Source organism: Hylobates moloch, unplaced genomic scaffold, assembly GCF_009828535.3.
Source record: "Hylobates moloch isolate HMO894 unplaced genomic scaffold, HMol_V3 SCAFFOLD_18, whole genome shotgun sequence".
Lineage (NCBI taxonomy): Eukaryota > Metazoa > Chordata > Mammalia > Primates > Hylobatidae > Hylobates > Hylobates moloch.
The window spans coordinates 73,889,020-73,901,719 of record NW_026652293.1 but is presented as its reverse complement, the minus strand read 5'-3'; the positions used below and the strand labels follow the sequence as shown (position 1 = coordinate 73,901,719).

The 12,700-nt window shown below is 37.5% G+C and overlaps 1 protein-coding gene across 1 annotated transcript in view; it reads left to right on the top strand.

The window, feature by feature from the left end:
- Positions 1-12,700, top strand: part of RGS7 (regulator of G protein signaling 7) — a 581,272-nt gene that overhangs the window by 924 nt on the left and 567,648 nt on the right. The window contains exon 2 of the mRNA XM_058430506.1: positions 440-567. Coding sequence (XP_058286489.1) covers positions 490-567 — 78 coding nt within the window. The 5' untranslated portion in view covers positions 440-489. The remainder of the gene's footprint in view (positions 1-439; positions 568-12,700) is intronic.

The window sequence follows — 12,700 nt, the reverse complement described above, 5'->3', positions numbered from 1 at the left end:
ACCTGGGAGAAAGTGTGCTAACCCGCCCCCCCGCCCCCCCACCCCACCCCCCAGGTGTTGCCTTTCCACCCTTTGGGGAAAACATCACCAAGTGCAGATGCAAGTATTGGGAGAGAAGAGAACTCTGTACTAGGGGAATGCTACCCATGAGTTTTTAGGGTGAGCGTCAAACACTTCTCAAAACGAGTATCCAGCAAATGAAGTCAGCTAAAACAATAACCAAATGGCTATTTCTACCTGGAAGATTGTAATTTCTTACAGTTCCTTGAGGGTATTGTAGGTGTCAACTCACTTTTTAAAAAATCCATGTCCTGTGTCACTTTCTCCAGCCAGCCCCAGTTTGTAAGAACGCACCATGTGGGGTGGGTGCTGTGAATGATGACGATGAATCAGGGGAGTCCCACTGGGATCTCACTGAAGTCTCTCTAACCCTTTGCAGGGCACACTGATAATTCTTGTATCTTGAGAGTGGACCAAGTTTTGGGTGACATGGCCCAGGGGAATAATTATGGGCAGACCAGCAACGGGGTGGCCGATGAATCACCTAACATGCTGGTGTACAGAAAGGTAAGAACGTCTTCAGTTTCTTGGAAAACGGGAAACTTCTGGCTTTCTGGATTTTTTCCCCCTCTAGATCAGAGTATGTATCCACTTTGTGGCCTTGTGGATTCCCCAAATCATCAGTGATTATGTACTATATACGTGAAAGTGATCTGACATTCTCAAATAATGCATACGTGGAGAAACACATTGAAGTAAATGAGGCCTCCTCACATGTTGCCTGCTGGTTTTGAATAGATTATTCTGTCCTGAGCAATAACAGCACGTTTGGGCATTCCAGATATTTTGGTTGTTATACACATGATTTAGTTGCATCCGTAATAATTTTAGAAGCTTTTTCTTATACCCCCTCTAAACATTTAGGTTATAATAATGATATAAGCATATCACATTTTAGAAATAAAAATAGACCGCTTTGCAGTTTTGTGGCAAGAGACTGTCTGTGTAAATGTATGTGGTTTACTAATTTTGTTCTTGACTAAACAATTCTAGTCTTTTTTTGTCTTAGCCTAAGTTATTTTTTACTTTCTGTTATTTTTATGACTCAGGGTATTTATGGGTATTTATATTCTAGTGCCGTATGCCTATTAAATCATTAAATAATATTTATTTTGCAGAGTTGCTTTTTTTTGGCCACAAATAGATTTGACAGCCTTATACATTTAATAGCAATGCTACCGGCAACAAACTTTTAGACACTGAGCAACCATAATAAAGATGCATTTAAATATTACATGTGCTTTTGAGTGATTGCTTAGGCAACTTCACTCTGGTTGTCATCAACAATCTTACTAAAATTAAGGATGCGGTGTTCTTCTGCACTCATCATCTTTATTGCATTTTATAGATGATTTTTTAAGTATATTATCTGGAGTGCTTATTGGGCAATATTTCTTTAGTTAACACTAACAATGGTAAAAAGGAAGTCATACTTTGAAACACCCCAAAATTGTTAAAGGCTTTAATTAGAGAAAAGCCCATTGAAGAGTTCAAGATGTTTACATTTATTTCTTTTTCAGCAAGGGGATCAGAGCTGATTATGAATAGAGATGAAAGACTATGTGCTACTTTAACCTGCACTAAATCAAAACTTTTCATCCGCGTAGCCCAGAATCATTAAAAGGTAGTGATGAATATGTGTTTGAGGGAATATTGCTATGGCTTTAATGGAAAGATGCACAGGTGTCCTGGTACAATGCTAGCTGTTCCCCCATTCTCTAGCCTTGGCGAACAGTACTATATTGTATACCTATGAATACATTTATATGTGTCTGAGATAAAACAGTATGATGGGAAAGATAAATCAGAGCTTAGTTTTCTATGTTAGTCTTAAAGTATTCCAACTGCATAAATCAGGAAAATAATCCACTTGAGTTTAAATTATTAGTATTGTATTTTTAAGTTAATTGAAATAACTGGATACTTGTCTATTCTATTTAGAGTTGATTTTGAGAAGAAATATTTTGGGGGGAGTTAGGTGGATTCAAATAAGTCATAATATTTTGTGTTGTTTGGTAAGACTGAATATTGTAATATGCAAGCTGTGAGAATTTTGAATTCTATCTTATGGGTGTATACAATGTGAAGAGTTAGACTTTTGGTTGCAAAATTGTAGTAGGAAGCTATTTCTGTTAGGCTAAACAATTGCATTCCCTCTCTGTTTCCCTTTAAAAGATTGAGGACTGAGTAGATTGGACACCTAATAGTTATCTTCATTAGAAATAAACTAAGTATGCAGCATCTAGTGTGTGTCATTCAGTCAGTTATTTTGAGAACAACAACAACAACAAAAAAGAAGACAGGGCTTTCAGAAATAGTTATTTGACTGTTTAGTGTACCTGAGCCTCATGTTGGTAATTTTGGGTTTACTCTACACAGAGTTGGACAGCATTGAATCACCATTAATTTTACTTTTAAGTTAACAGACTATAGTGATTTCAGGAAGAGAATGTACTACCTCATTTTTTAAAGCATGATTATTTTGTTGATTAAGCTTGGAATTGCTTGTGCCACTCATTTTCCCCTTCTTTTATTAGTTCTTTGCTTAGGATTAGTGACCACATATAACTTACTTTTCAAAGAAAGATTTTCCTGATAAATCATTATTGGAAAAAAATAACTCCTTTCAGTACATTTTACTCTTAATGCTTACCTATGGATTGTCTGTCTATTCTTGTATTCTCTGAGCATATATTTTTTGTTTTTCTTTGTGATAGAAATAACAATATATAAATAATATCAGATAATGTATAAAGAGACACAGTGTCCTTGCTTGTCATTCGCTAGTTATCAGGTCGAACGGTCTATATCTGTGTGTAGACATAGATCGTGACATCACATATTTCGTGTGTCCATTATGCTTCTATTTTTTCTATCTTATATGGGCTTTCCACTTAATATCTTCTCAGTAGAGGCCAAATTTCAGTGTGAAGAACAACACAGTAATTGGAGAGGGTTGTTGGTTGAATATGTGTGTTAGGATATTTCAACTGCTCCGCCTTCATAAAAGAATAAACACTAGATTACAATGCTTATTGATCAGGAAGTCAATCAGAGACTTAGAAAAAAACTTCAGTTCCAACAGGGCATTGCTTAGTAACAATGGAGAGAAAGGATAGAGAAATTGCTGTTCTATTGACTCATGCCCATTTTCCCTTCTACTTCACGATTGAAGCATCGTTCTTGAAAGTGTGTTCTGAACTGGGAGCATTTGTGGTGTTTTCCCTCCTCATGACACCGCCTGTTTACTTATTGCGTATGACTCTAATGATTTACACACACTCAAGATGTGTATGTACTGTTTCCATTTTATCTTCATAGGCTATTGGTTTCCAAAGTGGAATACACAGAAAAGCTGGGATGTGTAAATTTCTTGTGTGTGTTTGATGTCTCTCTTGTTATCACTATCCTTATACAAATTCAGGAGTTCCTCCAAATCACAGAAAAATTCCAGGGATCTGTTTTCCATGGAGAAGTCCATAGGAATCTTATGGAAAAAATATACAGTGGATAAAACTCTGATTGTTAAGGTAGAGCGGATATCACCCTATTGAAGGGTACAGGTGATAGTAATGCTGCTTCATGATCTGGAGTAGGGTTGGTACTTGCAAGTCAGTCTTGGATGTTGGCCAGTAGGTTTTTGGCATAATACAGGGAGTCTCAGTAGAGTTCATTTGATGTCAGAGACACATTTTAAAAATCCGTATAGGCAAAGTATTTGCCTTATCAGTTCTTCTGTGTAGAGTGCTGTCTTTTTCATAAGCAGATGATTAAATTACAATGGCTATGTTGTTTTATGTACTTGAGGACGTCTCATTTAAAAGCACATAAAATTATGAGGCTTGACTGCTTTTATTCCTGGCACTTTTTAGGCCTCCTTCAGACAGGCCCCTAACTAGATTAGAACTAGAAGTAATCAACTGCCTTAGGAAGAAGAGACCCAACTAGCTCCAAGAGGTGTTGGATTCAGATCAGCTTCTTGAAGAATCTGTAGAGGTGACAAGTAAAAACTCAGTGTTATTTGGTGTTGATGGATCTTAAACACTACCCCCATTTTTGGTCGGCTTTGGACAAAACTCTCCTTTGTGGGGGCAGCACTGGCCGTAAAGAACAACTGAGTACAGGGAGAGACACTCCAAATTTGGTGTCTGGCCAGCATGCTGTCCACTAGACAGTATACATCACTTTCAGTCCAGCAGCTGACATTCCTGCATTTGAAAAACAAAATTTCTAGGGCACCTTGGGGCCAGAGCTTCAAATTGGCTGGAATGCTGACTTCTCACTAGCAAGACTTCTCAAAATGCCCAATAATTTCTGATATTATTGCAGCAATCATTTATGCTCAAGCTGTCAGAAAAGAAAATGAAAATGTTTTCCTCATACATTATCTTACTGCAGTAAACATGGTTTTGGAAATAGCAAACTTACCAAGTTCACTGTTCCTCCCCCTTCTCCCCCTTCCCCTCACCTTTCTCCTACGCCCATTCTCTCCTCCATTCTCCTGTCCTGTCTCTTCATCCTTATATAGTCGCTTGCTTTGCATTCGTTTGTTTTTATTTTTTCTTTTCAAACCTGACTTAAAGTTGAGGACATAATTTGCACTGTTTATTTAGTTGTAAAGGAGGAAACAGTGCCTTTTGGAGAAGAGAATAGATGCCAGCCTTGTTACCTGTGAAGCTCAGGTACCTGAATAAATCTTTCAAATATGGTATCATATGGTGGTAGTGGAAAAAGGTTATTATTTTAGGGTTAAGATTGCTCCATTCTTTTTTTTTTTTTTTTTTAAGTCAGGGTCTTGCTCTGTTGACCAGGCTGGAGTGCAGTGGTGCAATCATAGCTCACTTTAACCTTGAACTCCTAGGTTCTAGCTATCCTCCCACCTCAGCCTCCCAAGTAGCTGGGACTACAGGTGGGTGCCATGATGCCTGTATAATTTTTTTGTTTTTTCTAGAGATGGGGTCTCACTGTGTTGCCCAGGGTGGTCTTGAACTCCTGGGCTCAAGCGATCCTCCCCACTCAGCCTCCCATACTGCTGAGATTACAGGCGTGAGCCACAGTGCCCAGCCGTGACTGCTCCATTCTTGAAGAGCAAGACAAGACCACTGGCATTTCTTATATGAAGTCACAGTGAGAGCTATCACCCAACCAGGAAGAGTACTTATGCTGATTGGCTTGACCTAAGCATTGTCTTTGAAAGCTACTTCTGAAGTCAGCCTGTTCTGTGAAAGGAGACATACTTGCCAGAAAGAGGAGTGGCTTGATTTCTTCTTTGGAAGAGACTGGGCCACAGACATTACTAGTCTCTTAGCGTTGAGCTAGCTGACATTTTCTACATTAACTCGGTAGATTTGTCAGTGCAGGACTGCCCTTCTGGTCAACCCTGAGGGTGTCGATGTTTCTCGCCGAAATCCCCGTTGTGAAAAATAATCTTTGGCTTTTTTTTTTGAGATGGGGTCTCATTATATTGGCCAGGCTGGTCTTGAACTATTGGGCTCAAGTGATCCTCCTGCTTTAGCCTTCTGAGTAGCTGGGATTGTAGGTGTGCACCACCGTGCCCAGTTGATCTTTAAACCTTAGTTTTCTTAATCCGTCTGGGTTTACTACATGTTAGCAGAGTGAGGAATATATACGAGGGACAACAAGACAAAGACCCACTAGAAAAGGAAGGAATGTGTGTAAAAGATCATTATGAAAGGCAAGGTCCTTTTAAGCCCTCGGATTTCTAAATTAAGGGCTCAGATGGGAGGCAGGCACTGAGAGAAGTATCTTGCCATTTCTGAAAAATTTTTAAACGGAGTGTCTTTTGTAAATCAGATTATTTGAAAGAAACTTTCTGGACCAAGGGATGTTGTCTACCCTAAACATATTCAGACCTGTTTTTTCCTCAGTGATACTAATACTGACATGTACCCTGAGATAAGATAGGACCATCATTGATATTTCCATGATGATAATTTTTGATGAGAAGTAGATAGAAGGATTTTATGAGTAATCATTTAATGATGAATTTTGGATAATAATTGAGTTTAGAGCAGGAGAGTCTTCCAGGGTTGAGCTCTTTCCTCACCAGTTGTTGTTTGTCAGTGCTATTTGTGGGATTATGAGAAGGATTTGTGGCCTGGATTTTATTTCTTTTATTTCCCACTTCCAATCTCCCTGAATCTAATTGATCAGAGGAAAGTGCAAATGTGCAAAAGAGAAGCCCTCGAGGGATTTTATTACCTTCTAATAGCCTCTGTGGTTCTAGTGAGTGATGGAAAGCAGGGTATTTTTAGGAAGTGTGGGTGACAGAATGTGATCACTGCAGAGAATGTGGAAATATTTTGAATTTGGACAGTTTAGTGACTTTAATGTTAAGTCTCTTTGAAAACAGGATTGTGGAAAACAAGCAACACAAATAATTGGCCCTTGCTTTCCACTTCATGACAGTGATAAGGAGGCATATGGATGTCAGGGTTACGCAGGCTTCTATCCTACAAAATATCAACCTAATTATAAAATAATTGTAAATGATAGAATGGGTGCCCAGTTCCTTAGGAAACAATGGCCCACTTCTTTCTGCCATTTGCCCACAGCAATGCAAATTTAACTTGGCTTCTTTTTAACGCCCTTTGTCTTGTGTCTAATTAACAAAAGTCTCAGGACACTGGAACACTAATAGGCAATCATGAACTCAATTCTAGCTCCACTGAAATTGCCACCTGGTCTAGACTAGAAAATATTTTGGCTGAGTGGCCTATCTAGAAAGATAAATTGTTATTTTGTCTTCTGGAAAAAATATATAGGAAATGGCAGTTTTATGAAATTAGCTGGGTTCCTAAAAAGTTTGAGCCTTCTTGGGTCCTTTCTGGTGATTAACAAGTAAAAGTTTTCTTAAGGAGACAATGGCTGGAAATGGAGGAAGCATGTGCACTAGAATTGGAAAGTCTTGGTTTTAAATCTCAGCTCTGCCACTGTTTAGTTGTGTGGCTGTGGTTTGGCGACCTAACTCCTTTCACTGCAGTTTTTTAACCTATAAAGTGATAAAAAAAATAAAAAATGTTGTAATGTTTTCTTCATAGGGCTGTTTGATGCTAAAATGGGATAGCCTGGGGAAAATGTCTTGCATAGAACCTAATATATATTAGGTTTCCAATAAATGCCTGCTAGTATAATTAATATTATTATCATTTTATCTTATTGCTATTATTTAACAAAAATTATTAAACATCCGATATGTGCCAGGTGGGGTACCCTATGTTACCATATTTTTTGATAATGAAAGAAAAGTGAATGTTTCCACTACCTCCAGTCATATTTTTCTGGTAAGATAAAGAGGAGGATTCTGTAGGATGCGTTGGTAATACCATTTTTATGATACTTACAATGTCCTGTCTTATATTGTTTAGCCCTATCTAGCTAGCTTCCTCTACTCATTAATGGGAAAGTCTTTGGTATCTTGTCTTATATGTCTTGGAAGTCTGCACAGTTCCTTGGATATTATGCAAACTATATAAAGCCTTAGAATCCGGGAATTTCAGAGGTGAAAGGAAACTCAGAGTTTATCTACTTTTTCATTTTGCAGATTATGAAATTTAGGATCAGAGAAGTAACACAATTTGCCTGAAGTCACACAGCTTGAATTCAGGTCTTTATTTATTTGTCTTTCTATGGCCTCTCTTTCTTTCTCTGTCAATAAATCCACTAAGACTTTGTGTTTGTAATTTAGTATCAGTGAATAATCAGCATCCTGATTGCTTCGTGGACATCGTGGATTATACCAGGATGTCTAGTCAATCCCTCTAAATAGATTAGATGCTTTTTTCCTCTGACCTGTAGTTTAGCTCTTGGAACCCCAGGAACAATAAGATTGGGAACTTAGTCTGACCTATTCTGGTGGTCGTTCTGTTCATATCTGATCTTAGCTGGAAGTCCTGGATTTGATGCCCTATGGTGATGCTGTCCAATAGAACTTTCTATCATGACAAATGTTCTATATGCGCACTGCCTAATATAGTAGCCATGAGCCACGTGAGGTAACTGAACACCTGAAATGTGGTGAGTGTTATTGAGGACCTGGATTTTAAATTGTAATTAATTTTAATTAATTCAAATTTAACTTTAAATAGTCTTGGTGGCTAGTGGCCATTGGATTGGACAGCACAGTGACAGGAAGTAAAGGACTTTGAACAAATAGCATCAAGTCCAAGAAAAGAGATAAAATAATATGCTATACTTAAACAGTTGCATACAGTGCTTAAAACAAGGTAGAGTTCAACAAATTATTTTTTTCAAGAGAATACAACAAAAGTTTTAAAGGAAGACCATAGACCATGGCCTCGTAAGGGAATGGTACATATCATGGTAAGTGACACTGAATCTTTACTTGGTTTATGACTTTTTTTCTCTTTTTTTGAAACTTTCAGTGGTCTGAAGTGAGTGGCTCTCCTAACATCAGATGACATAGGTTGTCTTTCAGTAAGACAAAGGCCTGCATGTGACGTGAATGTACTGTGCAGGGTGTTTATGGGGCCTCAGATGATTTGCTGATGTTGAAAGTATTTCAATTCATCTCTATTTCATAACATCTCAGAGATGTACCACAGCCACTCCAGTTCCTAACAAGACTGAGCAAAAACCAGAAGCTTCTGGGTAAAAGGGATTTAAAGTGTTTAGAACCCTTTCTGAGAATTTTAAATTGAAGTATAAAAGGAATCTATTTTTTATAAGCTCCCTTTTCTTGTCTATGTCTCTGAACTTTTAAAGGAGGGCGATAGCCCATGCAGAAGTAGTAGTCATGAAGGGTCAAGGGACTCCGAGTCAGAAGAGCCGGATGTGAACTCTCACCCCACCCCTGAGTAGCTATGCAAGCTCGGGCAAGTGTCTCAACTTACCTTAGTGTCCTTGCAAAAGCCATCTTTGCAAAACGCTTCCTGACCAAGTCTTCCTCTGCTTGCTGTGTGTCCCCGTGGCTGTAGGTCATTTAGAAGCCCAGTTGACATGATTTCCCCCATTTACTCATTGCTAGAAGATGTCAAGAACAATACGAATCTACCTGACCTTCATTGTCCACACAAAGCTCTCCATGTCAGCCAAACTGGTTTCTCTAGTACAGAAATCTATGGACATTTTTCATTGTTAATACTTAAGATGGTGTATGCCAAGGGATTTTGAAGAAAATTTGGTACCATACAGAGAGAACAGATTCATACTAATATGGCTATTAACACATAATTAATATTATTACAATGTTTTCTCTCTTTGAACTTTTCTAGGTGCATTCGCTCTGGAAATCAATGTTATTTGTCACTGGTTCTAAATTTTATATTTGGTATTTTGTTTTTAGGCTTTTGGTTGATTGTTGATTATTGAGTGTTTACTTACCATGTGCCAGGTCCGTTATGTATATGACTTGTTTTCTTTAAAATAATCTTCCATATCAGTTATTAGTATTCTATTTTTCTAACAAAATAAAAGCTGAAAACCAACTTACGCAGACTGAGTGACCTCTCAAGGTTAGTGGCAGAACTGTCGAGCTCTGTGAGGCTGGAAACACCTGTCTTTCACTGCAGTGTCTCAGGACCTAGAACAATGGCACAAAATAGGTGTCCTCGAATATTGGTTACATAGATGCATGAATGAATGAATAAAATAGTGAATGAATGCCTGGTCCACAGTCCCTACTCTTGCCTCTTTGCTGTGTTGCTCTCTAGATAAATGAGTGAATGGACAGGACATTCGGAATTCAAGTCCATTCATTACATATGCATTTGGCCTTGGCTGTGTATGGGGCAGCTATGCGTATGGTTAGCACTGAAGATAGAGTTTTGGACAGTGCAGTTAGGTCTAGAACCATCACAGAGCTTATTTTACCATGAAAAACACAGATGTCAAGCAACTCATCATAGGATGGTTAATACCATGAAAGAGGAAGAACTGACTGATATAAGTTATTTATTTTTGGTTTTCTGGTTTCTAAAATAAATACTATGTTAACCTCTATTTTCTGTTGGCAGTTTTTTTAATCGAATTTTATTTTTATTGCTCTCTGATAACAAATAATGTAATAGAAACACATATTTTAAGTATGTTTTACATTTGTATTGAAACTCTGCAAGTTGAGAAATAGAAACATTTAAGTATTTATTTTATTTTATTTTATTTTTGAGACGGACTCTCACTCCGTCACCAGGCTGGAGTGCAGTGGCGTGATCCCGGCTCACTGCAATCTCTGCCTCCTGGGTTCAAGTGATTCTTCTGCCTCAGCCTCCCGAGTAGCTGGGGTTACAGGTGCGTACCACCATGCCTGGCTTATTTTTTATATTTTAGTAGAGATGGGGTTTCACCATGTTGGCCAGGATGGTCTCAAATCTCCTGACCTTGTGATCTACCCACCTCAGCCTCCCGAAGTGCTGGGATTACAGGTGTGCCTGGCCTTAAGTATTAAATTTTTTATTGTCATTTGTTGCTTCTTTGATTTGGAAATTGGAATTTGTAATTTCTTCTTCTCCAAGATGCCATACCAGGCCTTGCAGTTTATATTGCAATAGTCTCTAATTCAATGTATCTTTTAAGTAGGAGCAATATTCATTTTACTCACTTTTATAATAGAAAAATAGGCATTGAGAAATGTAGATATTTCCAGATAAATATACAATCATGTTAATATGTTGGTTTTTACCTTTATAAAAATTCTTCTCAGGGAATTCTAGTGTTCCACCTTCATGATTATATTTTAGTTTTCAATACAGTATCATGTCGTAGTTCACTGTCTACCTTTTTAAACTTTTAGGTTCTGGCATACATGTGCAGATTTGATATATAGGTAAACCGATATCATGGGGGTTTGTTGTACAGATTATTTCATCACTCAGGTATTAAGCATAGTTATAACCCCATAGTTGTTTTTCCTGATCCTCTCCTCTCTCCCATCCTCCACCCTTCGATAGGCCTCAATGTGTGTTGTTCCCTTCTATGTGTCTATGTGTTCTCATCATTTAACTCCCACTTGTAAGTAAGAACGTGCAGTATTTGGTTTTCTGTTGCTGCATTAGTGTGCTGAGGGTAATGGCCTCCAGCTACTTCCATGTTCCCACAAAAAACATGACCTTGTTCTTTGTTGTGGCTGCGTAGTATTCCATGGTATGTATGTACCACATTTTTCTTTATCCAATCTGTTATTAATGGGCACTTAGGTTAATTCCATGTCTTTGTTATTGTGAACAGTGCTGCAGTGAGCATTCACATGCATCTGTCTTTATAATAGAATAATTTATATTCCTCTGCGAATCTGAGTGCCTAGCACAGTGCCCAAGGTTAACAGCCTCTGACACTTAGTAGGTGCTTAGTGAATGAACGAAATTGACCTAAGCTAATGTTGAAACCAGGGATTTACTGTGACAGATGAGGCAAAGGTATTGATCATATCCCTTAAAAAACAAAATACCTCTTTTCATGGGTTCTCAATCAGGCTTTTCTAATTCTGGTAACTCAGGATTGTTGAGACTGTCTAAATTGGCTAGCAAGAAAGAAGAAAAAAAATACCCTCGTAATTCAAGAAATGTACTTGTTAAGCTGAAGGGCTTGTAGCCAGACTGTCTGGGTTAAAATGCACTTAACATGAATCCAGTTATTTTACCTCTTTGAGTCTGAATTTCCACATCTGTAAAATGGTATATTGTTAGTATTACGTGAACAGTGCATGTAAAGCGTGTATAAGTAACAGTTGTTCAGTGTATGTTAACTGTTCATTATAATTGTCCAGAAAAGGGACATGGATTTTCCTACCAATGGAAGTGATGACATCTAAGGAATATTTTCTTTTAAAAATTTTCTTTACCTTATTTTAGAATTCGCTGCTCTTCAGTGGCTTGATATTTTGTTTAAAACTGTTGTATATGGTAAATATAAAGCAGTATTTAAAATTTTTCATTGTGGCATAGTTCAAACGAATGCAAGAGTGGAGGAAATAATATAAAGAACCTTCATGCACCCATCACATAGTGTTAACAATGATTCATCACAGGTAAATCTTGTTTTGTTTCTACTTCCCCACTTCCTCTATGCCCCAGTTGATTACTTTGAAGCAAATCCCATATATCATTTAGGATATAAATTTTTTTAGTATGTACATAAGCCATCTTTAAAGAAGATAAAAGTATATAAAAAGGTAAATAAAATTACTCTATTATTTGTCTTGGATCCTTAGGTTAGGGACACATCTTACTCAATGTGCTTTAATTTTTTTCATATTTACACAAAGAAGTCTTTTGTTCTTTACTTTTTCCTTTTTTGTTTTTTCTATTGTGGTAAAAATATATATCATAAAATGTACCGTTTTAGCTATATTTAAGTGCACAGTTTAATGACACTAAGTACACTTCACATTATTGTGCGACCATTATCACCATCCATCTCCAGAACTTCATCTTCCCAATCTGAAACTCTGCACCTGTTGGACAATAATTTCCCATTCCCCTACCAGCCCCATTACAATCACCATTTGACTTTCTGTCTCTATGAATTAAACAGCCCTAGGTACCTCATATAAGCAGAAACATAAAGTATTTATTCTGTTTTGACTATCTTATTTCACTTATATTATTTGTGACTGGCTTATTTCCCTAGCATAACGTTCTCAAGGTTCATCCATGTTGTAACA